Source organism: Pseudoliparis swirei, chromosome 18 (genome assembly GCF_029220125.1).
Source record: "Pseudoliparis swirei isolate HS2019 ecotype Mariana Trench chromosome 18, NWPU_hadal_v1, whole genome shotgun sequence".
Lineage (NCBI taxonomy): Eukaryota > Metazoa > Chordata > Actinopteri > Perciformes > Liparidae > Pseudoliparis > Pseudoliparis swirei.
Genome location: NC_079405.1, coordinates 3,207,132 through 3,233,242, shown reverse-complemented (window position 1 = coordinate 3,233,242; position 26,111 = coordinate 3,207,132). Strand labels below are relative to the sequence as shown.

Sequence of the window (26,111 nt, the reverse complement as noted above, 5' to 3'; positions counted from 1 at the left end):
AATTATTGGAGTTAATATAGATATAAAATAATATTCGTTGATGTTTTCGAACATTTTTTTTTTTTTTATGTTTCCGTGTGTCATGAAGCAGCTTTTTACATTTTACGTTGCAGCCAGAAATAAATATATAAAAACACTTAATACATAAACTTTATTTTAGAATAAATATGAACACATTTTACCCACAAAACAAATATATGTATTGTGTTTAATGTAGTATGCTCTGCATGTTCTCTTGCATTGTGAAAATATTTAAAACATAAAATATATATATGTATATACATTTTCAAAAAAAAATTCAGGTCATTATAAAAATCGGATAGAAATATATAGTTAATTTAAATATATTTTACTTGGAGTATAAAATCAATGACAGATGAACTGAATCTAAAAAAAGAAAATCTGACAGATCTCATGAAAATATGATCAATCAGATAATAAATAAATAAAATAAATAAAAACACATTTACTCCACAAACTTTATTTTAGAATAAATATGAACAAAATTACCCTGAAAAAAAGAAAATATATATATTTATACAGTTTCAAAAAAATGGTCAGGTCATTATAAAAAGCTGATACAAATATATAGTTAATTTAAATATATGTTTACTTAGAGTATAAAATCAAAGACAGCAAACAGATGAACTGAATCGAATAAAATAAAATATGAAAATCTGATCGATCGGTGCAGTTGATTTCACGATCAATACGTTATCTAGAGACAATGCAGCTTTAACACATAAAGCATAGACTTCTATACAACCAGAGGAGTCTCCCCCTGGTGGTCAGAAGAGAGAATGCAGCTTTAACACATAAAGCATAGACTTCTATACAACCAGAGGAGTCACCCCCTGGTGGTCAGAAGAGAGAATGCAGCTTTAACACATGAAGCAGAGAGTTACTCTCCACCACAGCATTGCATTGTGGGTACACACGGACACCTACCGGCTGCGAGACTCCTGATAGGCCCAGACCGTCTGTGATGTCACTGACAGACATGGCTCTGGGCAAATCCTGTTTGTTGGCAAACACCAGCATGGCCACGCCCCTCATTTTGTCCTCGTCCAACTGCAACGCGGCAACAATAACAACAACAAAATCAGTGATGTCTTCCTCTGATGTCTTTCAGTTATTCATCAGTTATTGATCACACAGCTCTGAACTAATCAATAAAAAAAGAGGCGGGACCATCAGGTGAAGCTCGTCGGCCGCGTCTTTGATCCTCTCGGGGTCGTTGCTGTCGACGACGAAGATCAGACCCTGAAGAGGAAACTGACAGGCTCAGTCCTACTGCTCTCAGCGAGTACTAGTACACCAGTAGTAGTACACCAGTAGTAGTACTGGAGTAGTACCTGTGTGTTGGTGAAGTAATGTCTCCACAGAGGTCTGATGACTGTCTGACCTCCAACATCCCAAACTGTGAAGCTGATGTTCTTGTACTCCACCGTCTCCACATTAAAACCTGCACACACACACACACACACATTATGTAATGGTTGGTTTTATGTGTTTTATGCGTTTATTAAAGTGCTTTCATGTAAACACTGACCGATGGTTGGGATGGTGGTGACGACCTCGGCCAGCTTCAGTCTGTACAGCAGGGTGGTGTTACCGGCTGCATCCAGACCCACTGCACACACACGCACACGCACACGCACACACACACAGACAAAAGGTCATAAAATACAAAATAATGCTCATCAAACTTTTAAAATGACGTCTTAAACTGTCAATATTAAAAAATATGAATTGTACAGAGATGAGTTCAACATGTAATTTCACATTTTTATATTAAATATTATATTAAGTGTTAATTATGTAATAAATAAAAACATTATATGAAAAAAGTCAAATGACAATAAATAGTTGCCAACTTTTTCTGATTTTCTAGCATAAACGTTTTTGGTAAATTTAATTCAGAACAAACAACTTTATTTAATAAATCTTCATATTTTTGGTGAAGAAAAAAAACAATCAAGTAACTGAAGCTGTAAATATTTGTAAAAAGACACAAACGAGTACACAAAGCAGTACAAACAGAAAAGTACATCAATATAAAAATTATAGCGAAAGTGAGAGAAAATAAGACATTCAAAATAAGATGAAAATAAAAGAATATTAATAATAATAAAATAATACTTAAAGCAATTTATTTGACATCAGGGTTTTTTAACAACTGTTTTTATAAGAGCAAGAAAAATACAAACTTAAAAGATAAATAACAAGAATAAGATCAATATTAATAATACAAATAATAACCTCACCCATTAAAATCCTGACAGGTGTCTTGGAGATGAACCTGGAGAAGAGGTGAGAGATGATGACGCCCATTGTCCAACCTGCTCGGTGTGTGTGTGTGCGTGTCCTGCTTTATAGAGCAGCAGTGTGTGTGTGTGTGTGTGTGTGTGTGTGTGTCATCCCGGCTGCTGTCAGCTCGGTACACGGTGGCAGCGGCTGCATCACGGCTGCAATCGTGAAAAAAACCCACTTCCGCTCACGCCGTAAAAATAAAAGGCGCATTATCATTAAATCAAATAAGTTTTAGAAAATCTCTGCAGAGCTATATTAGATGATCGTTTAGCATATGAACATAAACTGCTTATTTTTGTTGTTTCTCCATTTTTTTAAATACACATTTTTTGTTTGTTGTGGATACAAATAAATAACAAATGAAAGTAATATATATATAAAAAAGAGTATATATAGAGGCAATGCAATAGAGCATTGATGAGAATCATAGAAAATAATTAACCATACATTTGGTCTGAAACAGTGTTAAACTATTATTTGACTTTTATTTTGACAGAAAGAAACAGCTTCCTGCCGGAAGTCTCTGTCTCTTCCTGTCTGTTGGCAGAACTGACAGTCAGTGTTCCCTGTATGTGTCTGTGATCACCTGCCTCAATTATATCTCATTTAGTTTATGTTCATAGTTTCTGTTGGCTCAAATAATCTGGACAACTTTTTATCATTAATATTATTAATATTATTCCCTCTAAAAGTCTAAATTGTATTATAGTATCGTCATGTCATGAATAAAGCATTTTTAATTGATGTCAACGTGACACTCGTAACTTATTTATTTATTATAAAACAGGAAGTTAGTGCGACGTGGTTTTCCTGGATTGTGTGTTTCTGGTTTCTTTGAGTACTTTCTGTGCATGAGCCTTTGACATGTAATCTGTAAAACACATTTTAAAAACAACAAACCAACAGCACCTGGTTAATAAATAGTTTTATATATTATCTCCTGCTCAGAGTTTTGTTTTGTTTGAAGGCCGCTGATGACGTCAGACTTATTCAATCCTTGAATCTAGCTTTCAATGAGTCAGTTGTTATCACGATGACATTGTGCATGTTCCTAAACACAATGTGTGTGTGTGTGTGTGTGTGTGTGTGTAGTCTCAATATCACACACAAGCTTTTTTGAAAGGAAGTGAGAGCCTGAGATCTATGGACACAGCGAGTCGTTAATATTCTGTTGCGCAACACTGCACGAACTGAAGCTGAACCGAATATTGCATAACTTTCCTTTTTTAAAATACTTTTCATGTATAATTAAGTACAAGTACAACACTGGAGTACTTAGTACAAATGGAGGGTCTGAAGGGTCAAAGTCAACCACCATCACATGCAGTATAGTGGGAGTACATTTATACAGTGATTACATATTTCAGAGTAATATATATTTATATAATTGGATTATTGTGTTACAATATAATAATACTTATATATATATATTAGTGCTGTGAAAAATAACGCGTTAACTCAGTTAATTAAATTACAGGATTAACTAGGTTTTTTTTAAACGCATTTAACGCATGTGCAGAATGAGCTTCCAATCCGTCTGTTGTTGGTCGTCTCGAACCAGCAGCATGTCATTCTGTCTCTAGTGTTAACACGACTCCGATCTCCGTCTCGCGCGCCGCAGAGCTCGGATGCCGGCGTGTGCGCGCACATCGGGACGAAAAAAAGTCACTTGCACCCCCCCCGCCCCTGTCAACAACTCTTCTCTGAGCTCTTGCCTGTCTTGAGAGCCCTGTAAATGTATACATGTGATTAATCATGATTAATCCACAGAAACCTGTGATTAACCCGATTAAAAATTGTAATCGTTTCACAGCCCTAATATTTATATAAAACATATAATATATTTAAATATGTTTTTAAAAATATATTATATTATTATAATCGAATAATAGAGTATAATATATTATTTTACTATAATAGAGGAATTTAATTGCATTGTTTATTACTGTGGTGTTAAATATTTTAATAACTTTATATATATATATATTAACTTAACTTATAAATCATTTATTTATTGATCATGTCTTGCATTAATATTCTCATTCTTATTCTAAATATATTTTATTATTGTGTTACAATATTATTATAATACTTTAAAAATATATATATATTATTAATTAATACATAATACATTTAAATATGTTTTTGTATTAAATTATTCTGATATCACTATAATAATATAATATAGTATTTTATTATAATTATTGATGCATTCAATTGCATTGTTATTGTAATGGTGCAGCTGGTAAAGGAACATTTTAATAACTTTATATATATATATATATTAACTTAACCTATATGTCGTTTATTTGTCGATCATGATTTGTATTCATATTCTGAATGTGTTAATAACACATTTACGTATTATAAATATGTTATTATTGTGTTACAACATAATAATAATATTTATAAACTATATATATATTATTACTAAATAAATAATACATTTAAATATATATTTGTATTAAATTATTATTGTATCATTATATTAAAATAATAATATATAATATATTATTTTATTATAATTATTGATGAATTCAATTCCATTGTTTATTACTGTAATGTTGCAGCTGGTAAAGGAACACTTTAATAACTTTATATATATTAACTTAAACATAGTTTATTTGTTGATCATGTTTTGTTTTAGTATTCCGAATAAGTTAAGTACATGTCGTGAGAACTAAGCACCACGACATTGTACTTCAGGGAAGAATTAAGTTAACGTTACATAACTGAGTACACAGGTGGTGTTTCTGCACAAACGAAACTTGAAGCCGCTCAAGAGGTTGAACCAGGAAGTGAAAGTGTTGGAGCTGCACCCCGACCAGGAAACACACAGATAGGACACACACTCACACACACTCTCACTCACTCACACCGCGAGGACGCTTCACTGCAGAGACTGGTCAGCCGGCTGAGGGTGAGGAGGATGATGATGAAGAGCAGGCCGCTGTACGTCTCCCTTGGGATGGCGGTGATGTCGGCGTTGGTCATCACAGCAACACCAACATGGGCAACGACAGGTACACACACACACACACACGCAGTAAGTTTGGTTTTCCTAACACTCAGCCTGACCTCAAGTCGTCCCCTTGACATGTGATGACTGTTATGGGGATGTGCACAATGTGGCTGTGAACAGGTGAGTGTCCTCACAGGACAGGTAAAACACACACACACACACACACACACACACACACACACACATGGACATGTTGCGCAGTGTGAGCTCCTCTGGATAAAGGTGTTGTCATGGTGACGGGCCGTCAGCTTCTTTCTCTTTTATCTTTAAATGAGACACAAAATGTATTTTGTGTAAATTATTTTTCACAAAAATGAAATGTTACACACGTCTTCTCTGGCTGGAGTCCATGTTACAGGCTGTTATATGTGTGTGTGTGTGTGTGAGTGTGTGTGGGTGTGCGCGTGTGTTTGTCCGTGTGTGTGTGTGTCTGTGGGTGTGTGTTTGTCCGTGCGTGTGTTTTTGTCCGTGTGTGAGTGTGCGTGTGTGTGGGGGTTTGTCCGTGCGTGCGTGTGTGTGTGCGTCCATGCGTGTGTGTTTGTGTGTGCGTGTGTGAGTGTGTGTCTGTGGGTGTGTGTGTGGGGGTTTGTGCGTGTGTGTGTGCGTGTGTGTTTGTCTGTATGTCCCTGCGTGTGTGTTTGTCCGTGTGTGCGTGTTTGATGTGTGTGCATGTGTGTGTATATGTGTGTGTGTCTGTGTTTGTGTGTGTGATCTTTGTTTGTCGTCCATCGCCGGGCGGATCCTCTTCACGACGCCTCGCTCAACTTTAAAAACATTATTTGTGTGTTTTTTTCTTCCAGAAGCAGCCGGAAGATGTCTAGACGGGAAGATGTTCACGTTGTCTCGTAGTGGAGGAGGAATCACCTTCTACGCCCCCTCCTCTGCTCCGACCTCTTCCCCCGGGCCCACCCGCCCCTACGACACCACCACCTGGCGTCCCTACTACCCCACCCACAAACCCACCACCACCAGGCGCCCCTACTACCCCACCACCAGGCGCCCCTACTACCCCACCACCAGGCGCCCCTACTACCCCACCCACAAACCCACCATCCTGCCCTACACCACCAGGTATCCCTACTACCCCACCACCAGGCGCCCCTACTACCCCACCCACAAACCCACCATCCTGCCCTACACCACCAGGTATCCCTACTACCCCACCCCCACCCCCCGTCCCTGGCCCACCCGCCCCTACTACACCACCACCAGGTGTCCCTGCCACCACCCCACCACCACCCCCCGTCCCTGGACCACAGCCCCCCGTCCCTGGACCACCCGCCCCTACTACACCACCACCAGGTGTCCCTGCCACCACCCCACCCCCACCACCCCCCGTCCCTGGCCCACCCGCCCCTACGACACCACCACCTGGCGCCCCTACTACCCCACCCACAAACCCACCATCCTGCCCTACACCACCAGGCATCCCTACTACCCCACCCACAAACCCACCATCCTGCCCTACACCACCAGGTATCCCTACTACCCCACCCACAAACCCACTACCCGTCCCCACCACAAAACCACCACCCCCCCCACCACCCCCCGTCCCTGGACCACAGCCCCTGCGACTCGAGGCGAGTATGTTCACGAACCGAACAAATAAACGTAAACGCCAGCGCCGCGTTGTGAAAAGCAGAATGTGACGTAGGCGCGGAGGAGGCTCTCGTGTTTCCTCCTGTAGGTCTTGAGTGATGGGATGAATTAATCTGTACGTGTGTTTGTGGACGGATGTTTATGAAGCGGCTTCAGGTGATTTCTGACCACAGATAAAAGAGTCGAGTTTATTCTAGATTCAATGAGTTTATTTGTTTAATCATTTTGTCTATTTCATGGTTGGATTGTTTTATGTGTCTTTGTAGTTAGTTTGTGTGTCTTTGTGGTTGTTTTGTGTCTCTTTGTAGTCATGCTGTGTGTCTTTGTGGTTGTTTTGTCTCTTTCAGGTTGTTTTATGTCTCTTTGTAGTCATGCTGTGTGTCTTTGTGGTTGTTTTGTCTCTTTCAGGTTGTTTTATGTGTCTTTGTAGTCATGCTGTGTGTCTTTGTGGTTGTTTTATGTGTCTTTGTAGTCATGTTGTGTGTCTTTGTGGTTGTTGTGTGTCTTTGTGGTTGTTTTATGTGTCTTTGTAGTCATGTTGTGTGTCTTTGTAGTCATGTTGTGTGTCTTTGTGGTTGTTGTATGTGTCTTTGTAGTCATGTTGTGTGTCTTTGTAGTCATGTTGTGTGTCTTTGTGGTTGTTGTGTGTCTTTGTGGTTGTTGTATGTGTCTTTGTAGTCATGTTGTGTGTCTTTGTAGTCATGCTGTGTGTCTTTGTGGTTGTCTTATGTCTCTTTGTAGTCATGTTGTGTGTCTTTGTGGTTGTTTTGTCTCTTTGTGGTTGTTTTATGTCTCTTTGTAGTCAGTCAGTTTGTTTTTACTTAACCATCGTCATGTGACCCCTGCAGGTGTGTCGGTGTGTCTGCGTTACCTGGCCGACGACCTTTCCTCCACCGTCGTCACACTCAGTCCGTCCAGCAGAGCTCCTCTGCGGCTGGGCTTCAGCAACGGGTGGTACACGCTGACCTTTGACCCGTACGGATACTCGGCCCTGAGCTTCAGACCCAGCTTCAGGTTCTGGTCCAACATGGTGCCGGACATCTGGACCAGAGTCTGCGTCACCCTGGACTCCATGAAGAACGTGGCCCAGGTGTTCAGCGGCTCCAACATCAGCATCAGGAAGATGATGCCTTCTAAGGTGAGAACCGAGTGGCACACACACACACACACACACACACACACACACACGGAACAGGAAGTGGTCGTCGTGACGACGCCCCGATAAATAAATTTATTTATGGGTTACGTTTTATAAATCATAAAAATGACATCATCCCAATTTCCACATGTATCAAATGAAACTATGTGCCCCCAACATGTTGTTTGTGTGTCTTATCTCTGCGTGTGTGTGTGTGTGTGCAGTATGACTGGTCAGGTGAGCCCGTCATTAATTTTTCAGGTTTTGACGGTCAGCTGACGGATGTCCAGATTTGGGATTATCCTCTCCGCTACAAAGAAGTCTTCAACTACATGACCAGCGGCATCTACGCGTAAGTGTGTGTGTGTATGTGTGTGTGTGTCTAGTTTCAAACATGTGAGTTTTCTCTATATAGGACACACAATAAAAAACAGTGTTATTTTATTATTCGTCATATATTTATATAATAGTATTTATCTTTATATAATTTGTATTATCACTATCATAATTATTGTATTCATGTTTATTATAAACACCATTGGTTGTGTTTTCAGGCCGTACCGTGGCTCCGCCCTCTCCTGGTCCAACATCAGCTACTCCTCCACAGGAGGCGCGCTGTTGGAGGAGGCCTATGAGTGGCAGGCGAGATGGCCAATCGGCGGCAGCGGAGGGAAGACGTGGGCGGTTTCCAACATGGAGTCAGAATGAACTGTTTTGATGAAACGCTGTTCCTCAAATGATCACGAAGAGTTCACAATAATCAATAATCAAAAATCATCAATGAAATTCAAACTTGTCCGAGTAACGAATTAAAACCCCGTATGATTTATCGTATGATTTATTCTTTAATTTTAAATGACACGTTTATCATGTTCATGTTATGAGAAAAACAATAAAGATTTTGACACAATATTGTGATCCATTGTACATTTTATATCCTCTGGTTGTATAGAAGTCTATGCTTCATGTGTTAAAGCTGCATTCTCTCTCCTGACCACCAGGGGGCGACTCCTCTGGTTGTATAGAAGTCTATGCTTCATGTGTTAAAGCTGCATTCTCTCTCCTGACCACCAGGGGGCTCCTGTGGTTGTATAGGAGTCTATGCTTCATGTGTTAAAGCTGCATTCTCTCTGCTGACCACCAGGGGGCGACAAACAATGTCAGGTTCAAATTCACAATAAAGTCAATTTACAACTCTGATAATTATCATAATTATCTTTTAATTGGCTTACAAAAAAAAAAAAAAAAAACAATGTCGGCCATCATGGGAAAAACTAACTTTTTATTACACCGGTCGTCCTTCAGGCCGTCGGGAGTGGTTTAGAGTAGTGGTTTTATATATATATATATACAGGACTGTCTCAGAAAATTAGAATATTGTGATAAAGTTCTTTATTTTCTGTAATGCAATTAAAAAAACAAAAATGTCATGCATTCTGGATTCATTACAAATCAACTGAAATATTGCAAGCCTTTTATTCTTTTAATATTGCTGATTATGGCTTACAGCTTAAGAAAACTCTAAAATCCTATCTCATAAAATTTTAATATTTCCTCAGACCAAGTAAAAAAAAGATTTATAACAGCTGAGTGTTTGTCAAGGCTCAGGAAACCCTTGCAGGTGTTTCGAGTTAATTAGACAATTCAAGTGATTTGTTTAATACCCTACTAGTATACTTTTTCATGATATTCTAATATTTAGAGATAGGATATTTGAGTTTTCTTAAGCTGTAAGCCATAATCAGCAATAAATCAGAATAAAAGGCTTGCAATATTTCAGTTGATTTGTAATGAATCCAGAATGCATGACATTTTTGTTTTTTTAATTGCATTACAGAAAATAAAGAACTTCATCACAATATTCTAATTTTCTGAGACAGTCCTGTATATATATATATATATAACAAAGACAGAGGCTTGAGTTATCGGACGTTGACGTTTTGAATTTGTAGTGTTTTATTATTTCATCTTGGAAAGTAACTAAATACATTTACCCAAGTGCAAATTTAAATATTGTATTTTTACTCTACCTTTACATATTTTCAAATCTTTAATTTTCACTGTTCCCTAAATCATAATCTCTAGTTTTGATCAATTGTCCAATATCAATGCCTCTTAAATTACATTATAATCTCATTTTATGAACGTTAAAACGTAACATTTTCAGAAAAATCTACAAATTCAAAATGTCAACGCGTCTCAACAACATAGTAATTATAATAATTATAAATAATCATAATATGGAGCAGTTGTTATTCATATCTCTGTATTTTGTAATATCATAGTACATCATCATATCCGGGCCGCCGTTATGTACAAAAACTCTTAATTCTCCACAGAGAAGAAAAATGAGAACAGCCCTACATAAAAAAATAAAAAATTGTTAAAATAAGTTTGTTATTCTTTACAAATATAAAACTTAGGTGGTTGCCCAACAACTGGATGTCACAGGTTTGAGTTATTTTACCTTTACAAAGTATTTATACAACATGTTACATGATGGCTGTGAGGAAAAAAACACACAAAAAACACGTCTGAAAAGAGTTTAAATTAAAAAAAATTTAACAAGTGATATTTTTGAAATGCAAACTACACGAAATACACTTTCAGAAATCGTTATTGTCATTTAAATCCCTCAGAATACAAATAACTGAAATAAATTAAATGATCTTGTTATTGCTTTAATTAAAAGATGAGTTTAAGATTTTTTTTTTTATTGTTTTTTTTGGTGGGTTCCAAGAATTTGTTAATGAAAGTCAGAAAAATTATAAAGTCCGAAGCTTTTAGTTTCAATTAATTGAATTTCAAGGAAGTAAATCCCGTTGCATGTTTTGGCCTTTTAACTTAAACATTGAACATTTGAGTGGCCGAGAACAGTTTAAATAAATGATCAGTCACATTATTCTTCTCTTAATTATACACACATAAATATATATGAATATAAATATATATATACACACATATATATATATAAATATATACATATTTAAATATATATAAATATATATTTTAAAGGACTTGATTATGACAATGTAGCTCAAAATCGCCAAAGACACTGAAATGACCAAAAAAACAATAAAATAAATCTGCAGTAAAAAGTTGAAAACATGCTTTGATGGATGCCAGTTGTCTCTTTTATTAGAGCTAAATCTGTTGTTATTACACTTATTATTATCGTGTGTTTTTGAGTTGAAGCGATGCGCCCGTGTGGTTCAGGAAACACTTAAAAACAGACGCCAGCCATGTTCTCTTTGGTCTGAGCAGGACGACCGACCCGACTGAGGAACTCTCCTTCCTGGAGGCATCAGAGGATCTCAGTTCAACCTAAAGCTGGCTGTCGCGTGTTCGATAGAACCACCGTCGTCTAAAACCTGGTTCAACGTGTCTCAGACTCTCGGAGAAACTCACAATCGGGTGAAATCGGCGAAACGTCAGGATTTCGGGAAGCATTTTTTTTTTAAAGAAAAGATTTCCCTCGAGCCACCGGGGCAGCGCAAAGATCACGTGACACGGATGCAGGGATGTGATTGGCTAATGAGCGCGAGGGCCGAGAGTCGTTTACCGCGTTGACACTTAAAACAGGGTCGCTGGTGCTGTGCGTATATGTGTGTGTATGTATGCATGTGTGTGTGTTTTAATGAGCTATATAGTGGTTACATTTGATCATAAAGCACTGCTCGGCTTAGATGTTTGCATAACAGGTGTGTGTGTGTGTGTAAACATACTTTTTGTGTTTCTTCAAACTGAAGCAATCATGTAACAATTTTAAAATGCCGAGGGGTCAAAGGTCAGCTGGGTCCATCCTCCTGCTCTTACCTGCAAGGTGACGACGAGTCCCTTCGGCCACACTCGGGCTCAGATGAAGCTCTCTTGTACCGGAGCCGCGTGTCGTAAAGAGCAGCGCTGTGAGACGAATCAAGCGCTCCTTTCCTCTCTCAACGTCTCTGCGCCGAAAAGAAAGAACCCTCCTGAAGTTGGATGAATATTTAGGGAAACAAAAGAAATGCTCCGTGTGCTTTTTCTTCTCCATGCGAGACCGGAAGAGATCCTCAAACTGGGAGGAGAGCCACTACCCCCCGAACTTTAAAACAAGCTCAGACTGGGGCGAGGGTTGCAGACTGTGTGGTGGGGGTGGGGTCAAAGGTCAGGGGGTGGAGGGCTTGTGCAGGATGCCCTGCAGGTCCTCCGGTAAGGCCAGGATGACGGCCTCAATGTGGGCCCTCAGTTTGACCACGGTCCCCGGACGCACCGGCAGCTGCTCCCTCTCCGCCTGAGTCTGCAGCGCAAACCACCAGCAGCATTTAAAACTGAGCTCATATACATGTGTGTGTGTGTGTCTGTGTGTGTGTGCGTACATATGTATATTGACTGGAGGCAGCACTGTATCGTCAATAATGTCCTCCTGTTGAAGGTTAGCCTGACACCCTTGAAGTGGACATTATTGGCGGGACAGTGCTGCCTCTCGTTACACAGTGAATCACAATGTTGGTACCAGTTTGTCTTTCAGCTTCAGAACCAGATCAACCGTCTCCACCTCAGAGTGCTGCTGGACTCTCTGCTGCAGATCCTACAGACACAGAGACATAAAGACAGAGATATAAAGACACAAATAAACTGAATTGAAATAAAGACACAGAGACACAGAGACATAGACATAAAGACACAGAGACAAAGACACAAAGAGATATTTACATAAAGACACAGAGACATGAATACACAAATAGACAGAGACACATAAAGAGACATTCAGACACACACACACAAACAAAGAACCAGATCCGTCCAATAAGACGCCCTTCATTCATTCATTCATTCATTCACTCATTCATTCAGTCTCCGCCTCCTTCAGGCTGCTCCAGCTTTGCGTTGTCCTCTGCACGGCTTCTTTTGTCAGTTTGGTTCACTTGATCGTTTCTCTTTGATGTGTGCTTCTGTCCTACGTCGGCGTAGAGCTAAGCTACGTGGGTTCTCACCTCCTCACACAGCACCTCCAGGTGCAGAGCCTCCAGCTTCTGGGTCATCTCTCTCCTCCTGTTGCGGAACCACCCGTCAAAGTTGGAAGACTTGAGGAAATGCCTTCAGAGGACACACACACACACGATGAGTCCACGTGAGGAGAAGACACCAGTCTCTTTTAGCTGTGTGTTTATCTGTGTGCGTTCACCTGTAGAGGCCAAGCCAGTCTCCCTTCAGCCTGGAGGTGAGCTGAGGTCCGGCCTTCTCCAGCGTCCTCATGAAGTCCTGCTGGAGGAACGGCCGCAGCTGAGGAGGACTCTTCCAGGGACTGATGGACTTCTGGAGCGGCATCAGACTGGCCACGTACCGCTCCTGTGACACACACACCTTTATTTTCATGTGGGTTTCCACATACAATGCCAGGAACTTAATATAAATAAATATATATAAATACAATATAAATAAATAAAAAATATATAAATACATATATAAATAAGAAAAATAGATATAAATGCATATATAAATAAATGTATTAATTATATAGAAAATATAAATATTGTATCTTTAAAAAAAAAAATTTAATAAATTATTTTTAACCAGACACGCTCTCGGCAGCACCGTGTCCCAAGATATAAAAAAGCATCTCGATAAGCGATGAGACAAAATAAAAGTCGTTACCAGAGGAATCATGAAGCTCTGCGTCAGCTCTAAAAGGTACCGTCGAAGAATTGCATTTTGGGCCGCCGAGGGTCTCTTCTGTTGGACACCCTGGAAAAAAACACACCAAAAAACCATTATCGTCATTAAAATATAAATAAACATTAAACCGCTCTCTCGCTTGAGGATCGAGATGCTTCGAGCTCATTGTCATCTCAGGAGACGTCTGGAGGCATCTCATAAAACTACGACAACACTTCTCCTTATCTGCCCCTAAAGCAGGGGCGGGGCTAGCTTGTGATTGACAGGTCACTGCCATGTGTCCGTATTGCAACTTTAAGCGTCTCTCAGTGCGTTTTCAGTTCCTTCAAAAGGTAATAGTAACATTTTTAGTCCCTTAAAATGTTCACATTTGCATAAAAACATCATATTCAGTCACTTGTCGTTGCTAAAAAAAATATAATAAAGATGTCGTCGGGAAAAAAGAAGAAGCAGAAGTCGAAAGGCTGTACCCAAACCAATGAGCGACGTCACGTGACTCATGGGAATTTCTTATATACAGTCTTTGTTATAAAGGTAAATAAAACATACATATTTTTAAAAAGGTGTCTCCAATCAATCAATCAATCACGCCGTGCAACACATCGATCGGCTCGTACCTTCTGCAGCTGTTTGATGATGTCTTCGTCTTTGTTGAGGTGCGGCTTGTACGCGGTGTACACGCCTGCATTTTAAAACACACGCTCGACATTAAAACACGAAACGAGTGACTGAGCCGAGACGTGAGCGTGAAGTCCGTGAAGCACTCGCCGGGTTTAGAGTCCAGAGTTTTGAGGTTTTTCAGTTTCTTCACCTTCATCTGCTTGGCCATCTCTCCTGGGAGGACAGAGGAACCATCAGCATCCCGATTACAGCTTTTATATTATTGAGATCAGAGATATAGATTCAAGAACTTCTATTCTGTGTTGATTCTGGATTTAACTTAACCAGAGTCCCTTCTGATTCTGGATTTAAATGAACGAGTTCACGAGCTCCAGAGTCCCATTGAGACTTTAAAAAGAGTTCTTCACGGTAACTTTGAGGTGAAAGTGAGGATTCATCCACGAAAAGCAGGAGATGAAAATGAACTTTATTGTGCAGTGAAAATGTTTCCGCCAGCGTTTTCACTGTTTCTGGAATAATATTACGGGTTGCTTTATTAACGTGTGCGTTATATTTTAATAATGTCTTGTGAGAACCACAAAAAAAAACTTAGTGACGATTCATTTTTAAAGCCGATCAAAGAGTTTATTTAACTTAAAAAGAAACATTTAAAAATGAGCCCACCTGCTTGCTTCATGTCTCCGATGCGGATGATGTGAGGCCAGTGCTGAAGAGTTTTAGCAAAGAAGGGATTGGTCACTCCCAGGATGACTGACGGCCTGGAGGAGGAGGAGGGAGAGGAGGAGGAGGAGGGAGAGGAGGAGAGGGGAGGAGGAGGAGGGAAAGGAGGAAGAGGGAGAGAGGGATTAGGAAGAGGAGGGGGAGGAGAGAGAAGGAGGAGGAGAAGGGAAAGGAGGAGGAGAGGGAGAGGGTAAGGAGGAGGAGGGAGAGGAGGAGGGGGATGAGGTAGAGGAGAAGGAGGGAGAGGAGGAGGAGGGATAACAGATGACGTCACAATTATCAACTCTGACAAACAGGAAGATTGTAAACTGGAATATACTTTTTCAATAGTTTGAGGAATATTTTCTTTCTCTGATTAAGTAATAAGCGTAGTCGATGCCTTGCTCAAGGCCGACGAGGTGGTTGTTGTTGTTGTTGTTGTTACTCACGGAGCCTGCGTCCTGGTGGTGTACTCCTTGAACTCGCTGTCGTGGATGGTGAAGTACGGCCGGAAGTCACTGCAGAACCGCAGAGGAGAGATACAGCTGCAGGGAGAGAGAGAGCGAGATGGAGAGAGGGGGGGAGAGAGAGAGAGGGAGAGATGGGGGGGGGGGGGAGAGAGAGAGAGATTATTGTTTAGAGCTGTGAGCACAGAGCTGCAGCTTAAGTAAACACAACAAAGAAAAAACAATTCATGAATTCATGACTTAAAGACACCCTCCTCCTCCTCCCCCCCCCCCCCACTCACCTGACCAATGCCAGCACGGTATCCGACGACTCTGCCGGCGACGGCGCCATCACGACGAGCGCCTCGCCGAGCAACACCAACTCCCACAGCATCTGGATGTGGAAGAAGACCGGGTAGAAACACCTGGAGGGGGGGAGAGGGGGGGGGGGAGAGAGAGAGAGAGAGAGAGAGAGAGAGAGACAGAGCGAGTTAATAACCTAAAACATGAGCTGTGATGCTGTTCACAGACACTCACATTGCGGAGCATTCTTGGAGTCTCACTGGGGAGAGTTTCATGTTTCTTTACTTGACAAATAATCCTAAAAGCACATTTTTGATGTTTCCAAATTCTCATCGTTACGTCTCGTTTTTATTCTTTTTCTGAGGGATGAGGGACAAAATAAAATAAATAAAAAATTCAACGTGAGCGGTCAGCTGTTACTGTTGTTCTTATCTTGACCCGAATACAAAATATTAATTAACAACACAAGGTGAATAAAACAAAAATGGACCTTTCATAATTCCTGTGACCATTCGTGATATATATCGAAAAATAAAAATATCGAAAAATAATATATATATATAAATATACAAATTATATATATATATATATATATTATAATAATATAGTTTTAGAAACAAACTGAATATTGAAAAGGGGACATTCAAGGAAAGATTTGTCTGTATTTTGTCCCATGAACAAAAGAATCTATTTTAAAAAAAGGAAAAAGTAAATCCCCGAAATAAATGTGGGGAAATATTTACTTGAACTTTGACCCTCAGATCAGTCAGAGGAGCATGCTGGGTATTTTTGGGCAAACTGTATTGGACGTGCTGCCAGATGGATAGTGCAACGTTTTCAGGCCAGCAGCAGAGAGACGTGCAGTACCACCTTCAACCGGCAGGGGGCGACAGAAAGCGCAACGAGCCGCTGCAGATCTCACCTGAAGAGGTCGACTTCGTGGATGGTTGGGAGCACGATGGACACCTGACTGTCACTCTGGAACGCAGAAGCACACAATCCATTTTAATTTATTATTTTTATTCACTCGCATTTAAATTTAATCCATATTTATCTTCTTATATTTCACCTGAGCCGACTGGACCAGCTGTGAGGTTCCTGGTTTGTCGTAGCAGGTCGGGATGCGAATCTGCAACAGAGAACACTCAATGTCAATTCAACACAGATTATTTACTGGGAGTATTTTGTACATCAAATGTCTGTGTGTGTGTGTGTGTGTGTGTGTGTGTGTGTGTGTGTACCTTGATGACCACGCCCATAATGGGAAGCGTGAGGATTCGGCCAGGATGGGGCGTCGGCCAGCGGTCTATGTCGTTACAAGCTGTCAATCAAACACACAAAACAGCAGCGATGAGAATCAGATGGATGAAAACTACAAACACAGAGTTTCACTTGAGGGAGGGAGGGAAGGAGGGAGGGAATAGAGGAGGGTAGGTAGGTAGAAGGGTAGGTACAGTAGGCAGGCAGACAGACACAACTAGAGAGGCAGTTAGAGCGACAGACAGGTCGGTAGAGTGATAGAAAGAGACAGACAAGTAGAGTGAGACAGACGGGTAGAGTGAGACAGACAGGTAGAGTGAGACAGACAGGTAGAGAGAGACAGACAGGTAGAGTGAGACAGACAGGTAGAGAGAGACAGACAGGTAGAGAGAGACAGACAGGTAGAGTGAGACAGACAGGTAGAGAGAGACAGACAGGTAGAGTGAGACAGACAGGTAGAGTGAGACAGACAGGTAGAGTGAGACAGACAGGTAGAGAGAGACAGACAGGTAGAGTGAGACAGACAGGTAGAGAGAGACAGACAGACGGGTAGAGTGAGACAGACAGGTAGAGTGAGACAGACAGGTAGAGAGAGACAGACAGGTAGAGAGAGACAGACAGGTAGAGAGAGACAGACTGACCCGCCTCCAGACAGGGCTCCTGCTTCTCAAAGTATTCAGGAGCCATGATCTTCAGCAGCGAGTGGAAGAAGGTCACGTAGGGCCGCTTACTGATGAGGACCAGAGACTACGGGACATCAAGTACACACGTCAATACATCAGGATTCAAACAGGTACCAACTGATCAATAACATGTACATTCATTCAATACATCAGGATTCAAACAGGTACCAACTGATCAATAACATGTACATTCATTCAATACATCAGGATTCAAACAGGTACCAACTGATCAATAACATGTACATTCATTCAATACATCAGGATTCAAACTAAATGACCTTGACTGACCTTCTGGAAGTATCCTCTCTTCAGGGATTTGTCTCGCACCTGACGGAAGTACACGTAACCATAGTAATGACCCTGCTCCCTCTGAAACACACACACACACACACACACACACACACACACACACACACACACACACACACACACACACACACACACACACACACACACACACACACACACACACACACACACACACACACACACACACACACACATCACCAAACCAGACAGCGTGTGTGTTTGCGTGTGCGTATGTGTGTGTGTGCGTATGCGTGTCTGCGTGTACCTATATGTGTTTGTATGAGCGTGTATGCGTGTGCGTATATGTTCACGTGTGCATATGTGTGTGTGTGCATGAGTGAGTATGTGTGAGCGTGCGTATGTGCATGCGTATGTGTGCATATGTGTGGGTGTGAGTGTTTATGTGTGTGCGTAAACTGCGTATGTGTGTGTGTGCGTATTTGTGTGTGTGCGTATGCGTATGTGTGTCTGCGTGTACCTATATGTGTTTGTATGAGCGTGTGTATGCGTGTGCGTGTTCACGTGTGCATGTGTGTGTGTGCATGAGTGAGTGCGTGCATATGTGTGCATATGTGTCGTGTGCGTGCGTATGTGTGTATGCGTGCGTATGAGTGTGTGTTACCGTGCGGATGTGTGTATGTGCATGCGTATGTGTGGGTGTGCGTGCGTAAGAGTGTAGTTGTGCTTATGAGTCCGTGCGTATGTGCGTGCATGTGCGCGTATGTGTGTGTGTAACCGTGCGGATGTGTGTATGTGCACGCGTATGTGTGCGTATGAGTGTGTGTACCTTCAGACAGGGCGGTGCGTCCCGGTCGGTGGTTTCCAGGAAGCAGCTGAGTGACGACTTCCTGTTGGAACCCTGACGAAAGCGGAAGCAGAACTGGGTGTCGCCAAGGCAACCTGGGGGAACAGCAGCATCTCCACATCACGCATGTGTTCAAACGTCTCTATGAATGCATGACGTCACCTCTATGAATGCATGACGTCACCTCTTTGAATGCATGACGTCACCTCTATGAATACATGACGTCATCTCTATGAATGCATGACGTCACCTCAATGAATGCATGACGTCATCTCTATGAATGAATGACGTCACCTCTATAAATGCATGACGTCATCTCTATGAATGCATGTCACCTCTATGAATGCATGACGTCACCTCTATGAATGCATGACGTCACCTCTATGAATGCATGACGTCATCTCTATGAATGCATGACGTCACCTCTATGAATGCATGACGTCATCTCTATAAATGCATGACGTTACCTCTATGAATGCATGACGTCATCTCTATGAATGCATGACGTCACCTCTATGAATGCATGACGTCATCTCTAAATGCATGACGTCACCTCTATGAATGCATGACGTCACCTCTATGAATGCATGACGTCATCTCTATGAATGCATGACGTCACCTCTATGAATGCATGACGTCTGTTACCAGCTGTGGCCACATGGGGGCGCCAGAGAGAACCGAAACAGATATTCAAGATAAAACATGACCATCATTAATTGTAATTTTCAAACAATCTATTTACTCTTTTTGTTGAAAAAGCTTCAAGAACAAAAATTAAACATTTGATGAATAAATCCATATAATATAATAATATGTATTTTTTTTATCCCAGCTCTTAATCCTTAATCTCTCTTAATCCGAGTCAATTTAATATTCCAGGCTGAACACCCGTGTGCATACTCGCCGTTTGACGTCACATTGCTATGAATTGTGGGTAATTCCCTTGGGGGCAGAGAGTGCAGAAAAGCAAACTGAGGGAAAGTCTTTAAGAAGAAAAAAAAGTTATAGAAAACTGCTTTGCTTCGACTTTTTGGTCAAACGGGAAGCGAGAAGACGTGAAATAGGAAATTCCCAATGAGTCGCCAACCGGCATTTAACCTCTGCACGACCTCCAGCTGCACACCAGAAGAGTGAGTCGGAAAATGAGTGTCAAATATGCCAAATACAAGAAACACACACACACATTAAAGCATTCCACTTCACAGGACACACACACACACACACAGAGACACACACACACTTCCTAGAGTTTAGCCAAAGACTCCATGACATCATGCAGTCGGGTTGCGTTCGAGGCCACCCAGCAAGAAACGAGCCTCCAGCATCTCTCCGTTACATGTGTGTGTGTGTGTTTCTAGTCACTTTGAGTCACTGCACCTGAAACCGCGTCTTTATCTTCATGAAGCACGAGACGTTTGATTGGTCGAGAAACGAGAAACAATAACACTCTTTCTTAAATATTTAAATTATGTATTTTAAACTGTTTTATGGTAGTCTGTGTCCTTTTTTCTTGATTAATTCAAATAAACCGATTGTTGTGATATAATTAAAGAAATAGTATTAAATAAAATAAAAGACAAAGATGTTAAATATTCTGTCATATGAGACAAAGAAAAGCAGCAAATCTTCACAACTGAGAAGATGGAAAGAAAAAAAGGTTTTGCATGAAAAAAACAACTTTAAAAAAGGTACAAATACATTTAGTTGAATTGATTTTGAGCTGTAAATAAAAAGTGTTTGAAGTCACTGCGTCTGCATTAGAGGCTGAATGTATTCAGGCGGTTGACATAAACAACTAGTCACAACTTCCTTCTGAATACGCAGAAAAATCCCTGATCCCTTTTGACAAAAAGAAACTATATGTACACTAGCGTTCAAAAGTTTGGAGTCACCCAGATAATTCGGTGTTTCCCATGAAAACTCACACTTTTATTTATTAAGTGAATTGCAAAATGAGTATAAAATATAGTAAATATATTGACAAGGTTAGAAATAATGATTACTATTGTAAATATTAATGTAGTTCTTCTTGTGGCTCTAAGGAAGGCCAGTTGTATAGCTTCTCTCAGCAGCATAACTGTTTTCAGCTGCGCTCACATAAAAAGGGTTTTCTTTCCCCTCCGCTAGTCTTCTAAGGCAATAACACAATGTACCATTATAACACTGGAGATGGGCCTCTACACACCTCTGTAGAGACTTCATTAAACACCAGAGAATAGTCACTTACACATTAACTATGTAGAGAGAGTATTTATGATTCATTAATGTTATCTTTCTTGAAATAAACAGTGTTTAGAAAAATAAGGACATTTCTAAGAGACTCCAAACCTTTGAACGGTAGTGTACAGTGCATCCGGAAAGTATTCACAGCACTTCACTTTTTCCACATTTTGTTATGTTACAGCCGTACTCCAAAATGGATTAAATTCATTATTTTCCTCAACATTCTACACACAACAACCCATAATGACAAAGTGAAAACTGTTTTTTGCAAATCTGTTAAAAATAAAGAACGAAAACGTAACATGTACATAAGTATTCACAGCCTTTGCCATGACACTCAACATTTAGCTCAGGTGCATCCTGTTTCCACCGATCATCCTTGAGATGTTTGATTGGAGTCCACCTGTGCTAAATTCAGTTGATTGGACATGATTGAGAACACACCTGTCTCTATAAGGTGTCACAGTTGACAGTGCATATCAGCGCATAAACCAAGCCATGAAGTTCAAGGAATTATCTATAGACCTCCGAGACAGAATTGTATCGAGGCACAGATCTGGCGAAGGGTACAGAAAGATGTCTGCAGCATTGAAAGTCCCAATGAGCACAGTGGCCTCCATCATCCGGAAATGGAAGAAGTTTGGAACCACCAGGACTCTTCCTAGAGTTGGCCGCCCAGCCAGACTGAGCGATCGGGGGAGAAGGGCCTTAGTCAGGGAGGTGACCAGGAACCCGATGGTCACTCTGACAGAGCTCCAGCGTTGCTCTATGAAGAGAGGAGAACCTTCCAGAAGGACAACCATCTCTGCAGCACTCCACAAATCAGGCCTGTTTGGTAGAGTGGCCAGACGGAAGCCACTCCTCAGTAAAAAGCACATGACAGCCCGCCTAGAGTTTGCAAAAAAGCACCTGAAGGACTCTCAGACCATGAGAAACACAATTCTCTGGTCTGATGAAACTTGAACTTGAACTCTTTGGCCTGAATGCCAGCGTCATGTCTGGAGGAAACCAGGCACTGCTCATCACCTGGCCAACACCATCCCTACAGTGAAGCATAGTGGGGGCAGCATCATGCTGTGGGGATGTTTTTCAGCGGGAGGAACTGGGAGACCAGTCGGGATTGAGGGAAAGATGAATGCAGCAACGTACAGAGACATCCTCGATGAAAACATGCTCCAAAGCGCTCTGGACCTCAGACTGGGGCGACGGTTCATCTTCCAACAGGACAACGACCCGAAGCACACAGCCAAGATAACAAAGGAGTGGCTTCGGGACGACTCTGTGAAGGTCCTGGAGTGGCCCAGCCATAGCCCTGACTTGAACCCGATTGAACATCTCTGGAGAGATCTGAAAATGGCTGTGCACCGACGCTCCCCATCCAACCTGATGGAACTTGAGAGGTTCTGCAAAGAAGAATGGGAGAAACTGCCCAGAAATAGGTGTGCCACGCTTGTGGAATCAGACCCAAGAAGACTTGAGGCTGTAATTGCTGCCAAAGGTGCTTCAACAAAGTATTGAGCAAAGGCTGTGAATACTTATGTACATGTTATGTTTTCGTTCTTTATTTTTAATAAATGTGCAAAAATGTGCAAAAAACAGTTTTCATTTTGTCATTATGGGTTGTTCTGTGTAGAATGTTGAGGAAAATAATGAATTTAATCCATTTTGGAATAAGGCTGTAACATAACAAAATGTGGAAAAAATGAAGCGCTGTGAATACTTTCCTGATGCACTGTATATAAGTTTTGTCCTAGTCCTTTTGTCAGCATGAGAGCGGGCCATTCGTCAGCTCGACTGCCTGCTGACTCACAACAAAAGCACACACCTGCAGGCACACACACACACACACACACACACACACCTCTGAGTGTGTGTAAACTAATCCCTAAACCACTATCTCTCAGTCTAGTGTTACACGACAGGGACAATTTTCTAAATGGTCCGCCGCGCCCAAACACTTACAATCAAACGAAGATTAAAAAAGGCGACTTCTGAAACGAGAGCGTCCAGAAAACAGACCATCTCATCTACAGTTTTACAAAATGACAAGAAAAAAAAGAAAAAAATCTATTCGACAGGCGTTCGCCGAGGGTCAAAGGTCGCCAGCGTCGGCAATTCGAGACCCGGTGGCGAGTCGGTTGAGAGAAGTGCGTTTACGTCGTGTCTATTTATAGACTCGGAGATCGGGACGCCGATTAGTGGAGAAGGAATCGAATCCTCCACCAGAAAATGAGACATTTAGATGCCGCTGCAGCAGTTATTGATGTGCGTGCTGCAAATACTGAGACTATTTATACAGTCAGTTGGTTTTATTTTCCACCTCACGCATTTTATTGCATTGCTTGTCTTTATGTATCTAATGTCTTCAAGTGTGTTTTGTTTGACATGTTTTTAATGTTCCTTCTATGTCTGTTTTATTTGTTGTAATGCCCTCTGTTTGAACTTTTCTCTCTCTCCAGTTTTTGACTCCTTTACCTATTTGATGATGTCACTTTCCAGACGGTCTGAGAATGTGCCCCATCACCCCGCCCTCTGCTCCACCTCCGAGCTCGCCGTGCCGGCCCTTCAATCCGACACGTCGCCATAAAGCCCAAAGTCTCAACAGCGGATTGTTTTTAGGAACTCACCTGAGTTGGAGTCGGGGAAGGAAAGGTAGCAGATGCTCGTTTTCTGAAAGAGAAAAAAAGATTTGCTTTGTTTTCGTCCTTTAACAATATTACAAATTATCTAGCAAAACTTCTAGGATCTTAGGGTACATTGTTTACCGGCATGTTGATGACTTTACCCACACAAAAAAAGGTATTTTTAATATCTTGAAGATGAACGTAGGACTCACCTCTTTCTCTGACAGCTTGGAGTGATGAGGATAAATAACCTGGGAGACACAGGAGCAGAGTTACCGCACAGAAAACAAGCCAAATACCTTATTTATTACAATATACTCGTGGTTAAATACACGTATTGTAAGTCGCTTTGGATAAAAGCGTCTGCTAAATAGAATAACATGGCATGAAATGTAATATACCACGTTTTTATTTGGTTCTCAGTTTTTTTTTGTGGCTAGTTTTTAGTTTAAATGGGATGCACATTTTGATATAAAACTTTTTTTTTGGTGGGGGATTTATGCATTCTACTGTTTATAATTAAATATATACCTAGATAACATAACATTAACAGCATTGAGGTAACGACTGATCCAAAGCAGAGTACCGAACACTGTGAACTACTAAAAGTTAAAGTCTCTTTACTCTTTTATAAGATTTTGGTAATGATAAAATAAATTAATGCTTTATTTGATTGACAGAAAATAACTAAAATAAGTGTTTTTAAATGATCTGCCAGAGCATTTAAAAAAGAAACTACTTTTTTTTTAAACCAGTAAATGTAAAATGACAAACTCTCCAAAAAATATCATAATAATAGCAAGTTGTGCAGTGTTTGTGTGGCTCAGTTTCTGACAGAAAGTTGTGAAAACAAGGGTTTATTGTGTTGGAATCAAAGCAGCAGGGCCACTGATGCCTTGCTCAACTCCTCGAGTTAAAAGCCTGGGGTAATAATAAGTTACTCCAAAACAAACCATCAATTTGAGCTAGCAGCTGGCTAACTCCCGGGAAAGAAAACACACCATTCAACCAAGCTACGATAATAATAAGAATAAAACCTACCTGAAGGTAATCAAATCGTTATCCTACAGTTATAAGTTAGTTGTACATCCTCCATAGTTGTGACAACAACTTTCGACCAAATTAACAACCAAACAGGGAACCAAAAACAGCATCATTTGGGATGTGTATGTGTATCAAGTCCAGGAAGTAGCCGGATCTCTAAATAACTGCTAACTCAGCGGGTTTTTTTCGGTTTGTTTTCTAGCTACATCCCCCCCTCTCTCCTCCACATGAAGAGGAGCCTCACCTCCACCGCCTGCCCCAGCTCCAGGTCGAAGCCCACCACGCAGATGCAGTGCAGCCAGGTGGAGAAGCGGTCCCAGGGCAGCAGGAGAGCCCCCTCGGGCTCGTCCTCCCCCCCGGCCCCGGGTGGGAGCGTTATCTCCTCGGCCGGGGAGATGCTGCTCGTGTCCTGGTCGTCCAGGTCCTCCGGTTCCTCGACCTGCTCCCCGAGCTCCTCCGGGCCTTGCATATCCATTTGGCGACGGTCTCCCTCCCTCCTCCTCCTCCTCCCCTCCTCACCGGCACGTGCGCTCGCGACGTCCCGGAGAGTGTTAACGGTTTCTCGGTTCCTCTCTCCCCCCCTCAAACAAGATGTCAACTGGTATTTCGAGTTCGCGCGCAGGTGGCAGCAACCAGAAAGGCGAGCGGAGCTACAGCGGAGTAGCTCGCGCTTAGCATATCGGAGCGGGAGCGTACGTGCGTACGACGTGATGACGTCACCGCGTAAAGGCGTCCCCGGCGCTGGGGTTGTCTTCAAGTCAACTCCGTGTAGTCTGAATTCATAGGCGTGAGGCGTTCAATGTTTTACGTTATCAGTCAGACTTGCGAGGAAAAAGGTCAAACTTGTAATAAGGTAAAATAAGACAGAAATACAGATACGGATAAATATATAAAAAAATAAAGGAAATAAATATGAAGAAATGTTTATGTAAAAGCACTATAATATGAAAATAATACAATTTAAAAATAGAGCATATGGAAACAAAATTGCAATGTAAAATGTTTTCAATGGTAGCAGAGGTTTCACGTCTTAAGACTGTGAAGATAATTATATGGAATAACCTCATAATGAGCAGATTCGTTCTCAAAATAAAATTTAAAAAAGGTTTATTTTCTCAAAAGAAATAAACCTTAAAAAGATGTATATCATACACACTTTAATATGTTCACATTTAAAAAGAAAAATAAATTTCATCTGCAAAAAATTACAACATCCCATTGCTCATTCCGAGATATAAATGTATACATATATATACAATGACCAGAAAGGCAGCAGAGCTCCACTTTGACTCTTTTTTTGTCGTATTTAAATATATTGAATATTGGCTTCTATGTTCTGCTGCTTATCAATTGAGTGAATTGCCTCT

The 26,111-nt window shown here is 41.1% G+C and overlaps 3 protein-coding genes across 7 annotated transcripts; 1 reads left to right on the top strand and 2 right to left on the bottom strand.

The window, feature by feature from the left end:
• Window positions 1-517: 517 nt before the first annotated feature.
• Window positions 518-5,276, bottom strand: LOC130207820 (uncharacterized). 3 transcript variants are annotated; one of them, XM_056436540.1, is made up of 6 exons: window positions 5,190-5,276; window positions 2,268-2,302; window positions 1,553-1,633; window positions 1,356-1,465; window positions 1,192-1,275; window positions 518-1,071 (listed from the first exon to the last, which is right to left on the bottom strand). In XM_056436540.1, exons 2-6 carry the CDS (start codon window positions 2,269-2,271, stop codon window positions 862-864), a joined length of 489 nt encoding a protein of 162 aa, XP_056292515.1. In that variant the 5' UTR covers window positions 2,272-2,302; window positions 5,190-5,276; the 3' UTR covers window positions 518-861. The 3 variants fall into 3 exon arrangements, with proteins under 3 accessions (XP_056292515.1, XP_056292513.1, XP_056292514.1); XM_056436538.1 differs by lacking the exon at window positions 5,190-5,276 and having other exon boundaries at window positions 2,268-4,197; XM_056436539.1 differs by lacking the exon at window positions 5,190-5,276 and having other exon boundaries at window positions 1,192-1,263; window positions 2,268-4,190.
• LOC130207819 (DNA-directed RNA polymerase II subunit RPB1-like) lies at window positions 4,926-8,982 on the top strand. Of its 2 annotated transcripts, none has more exons than XM_056436537.1 (5): window positions 4,926-5,336; window positions 6,139-6,915; window positions 7,783-8,072; window positions 8,297-8,424; window positions 8,627-8,982. In XM_056436537.1, the coding sequence occupies exons 1-5, from the start codon at window positions 5,243-5,245 to the stop codon at window positions 8,778-8,780; spliced, it is 1,443 nt and encodes a 480-aa protein (XP_056292512.1). In that variant the 5' UTR covers window positions 4,926-5,242; the 3' UTR covers window positions 8,781-8,982. The 2 variants fall into 2 exon arrangements, with proteins under 2 accessions (XP_056292512.1, XP_056292511.1); XM_056436536.1 differs by having other exon boundaries at window positions 4,927-5,336; window positions 6,136-6,915.
• A 289-nt stretch (window positions 8,983-9,271) lies between these two features.
• Window positions 9,272-25,423, bottom strand: dennd6aa (DENN/MADD domain containing 6Aa). Of its 2 annotated transcripts, none has more exons than XM_056436534.1 (19): window positions 24,989-25,423; window positions 23,913-23,951; window positions 23,704-23,746; window positions 18,836-18,948; window positions 18,028-18,108; window positions 17,698-17,803; window positions 17,038-17,117; window positions 16,866-16,925; window positions 16,719-16,774; window positions 15,796-15,918; window positions 15,497-15,592; window positions 15,012-15,106; window positions 14,496-14,561; window positions 14,345-14,409; window positions 13,707-13,796; window positions 13,237-13,400; window positions 13,046-13,148; window positions 12,565-12,639; window positions 9,272-12,348 (listed from the first exon to the last, which is right to left on the bottom strand). In XM_056436534.1, exons 1-19 carry the CDS (start codon window positions 25,217-25,219, stop codon window positions 12,217-12,219), a joined length of 1,818 nt encoding a protein of 605 aa, XP_056292509.1. In that variant the 5' UTR covers window positions 25,220-25,423; the 3' UTR covers window positions 9,272-12,216. The 2 variants fall into 2 exon arrangements, with proteins under 2 accessions (XP_056292509.1, XP_056292510.1); XM_056436535.1 differs by having other exon boundaries at window positions 18,028-18,066.
• Window positions 25,424-26,111: the final 688 nt, after the last annotated feature.

Bases quoted from the DNA above. Each gene is read 5' to 3' on its own strand.
- LOC130207820 (XM_056436538.1), bottom strand. From the start codon at position 2,334: ATGGGCGTCATCATCTCTCACCTCTTCTCCAGGTTCATCTCCAAGACA. The intron at 1,466-1,552 runs GTCAGTGTTTAC...GTGTGTGTGCAG, and splicing joins CACCACCATCCCAACCATCG to GTTTTAATGTGGAGACGGTG. The intron at 1,276-1,355 runs GTACTACTCCAG...TGAGCCTGTCAG, and splicing joins ATTACTTCACCAACACACAG to TTTCCTCTTCAGGGTCTGAT.
- LOC130207819 (XM_056436536.1), top strand. From the start codon at position 5,243: ATGATGATGAAGAGCAGGCCGCTGTACGTCTCCCTTGGGATGGCGGTG. The intron at 5,337-6,135 runs GTACACACACAC...TTTTTCTTCCAG, and splicing joins ACCAACATGGGCAACGACAG to AAGCAGCCGGAAGATGTCTA. The intron at 6,916-7,782 runs GCGAGTATGTTC...TGACCCCTGCAG, and splicing joins CACAGCCCCTGCGACTCGAG to GTGTGTCGGTGTGTCTGCGT.
- dennd6aa (XM_056436534.1), bottom strand. From the start codon at position 25,219: ATGGATATGCAAGGCCCGGAGGAGCTCGGGGAGCAGGTCGAGGAACCG. The intron at 17,804-18,027 runs GTCAGTCAAGGT...GATGTCCCGTAG, and splicing joins AGAGAGGATACTTCCAGAAG to TCTCTGGTCCTCATCAGTAA. The intron at 15,107-15,496 runs GTGAGTAACAAC...CTCCTCCTCCAG, and splicing joins ACCACCAGGACGCAGGCTCC to GCCGTCAGTCATCCTGGGAG.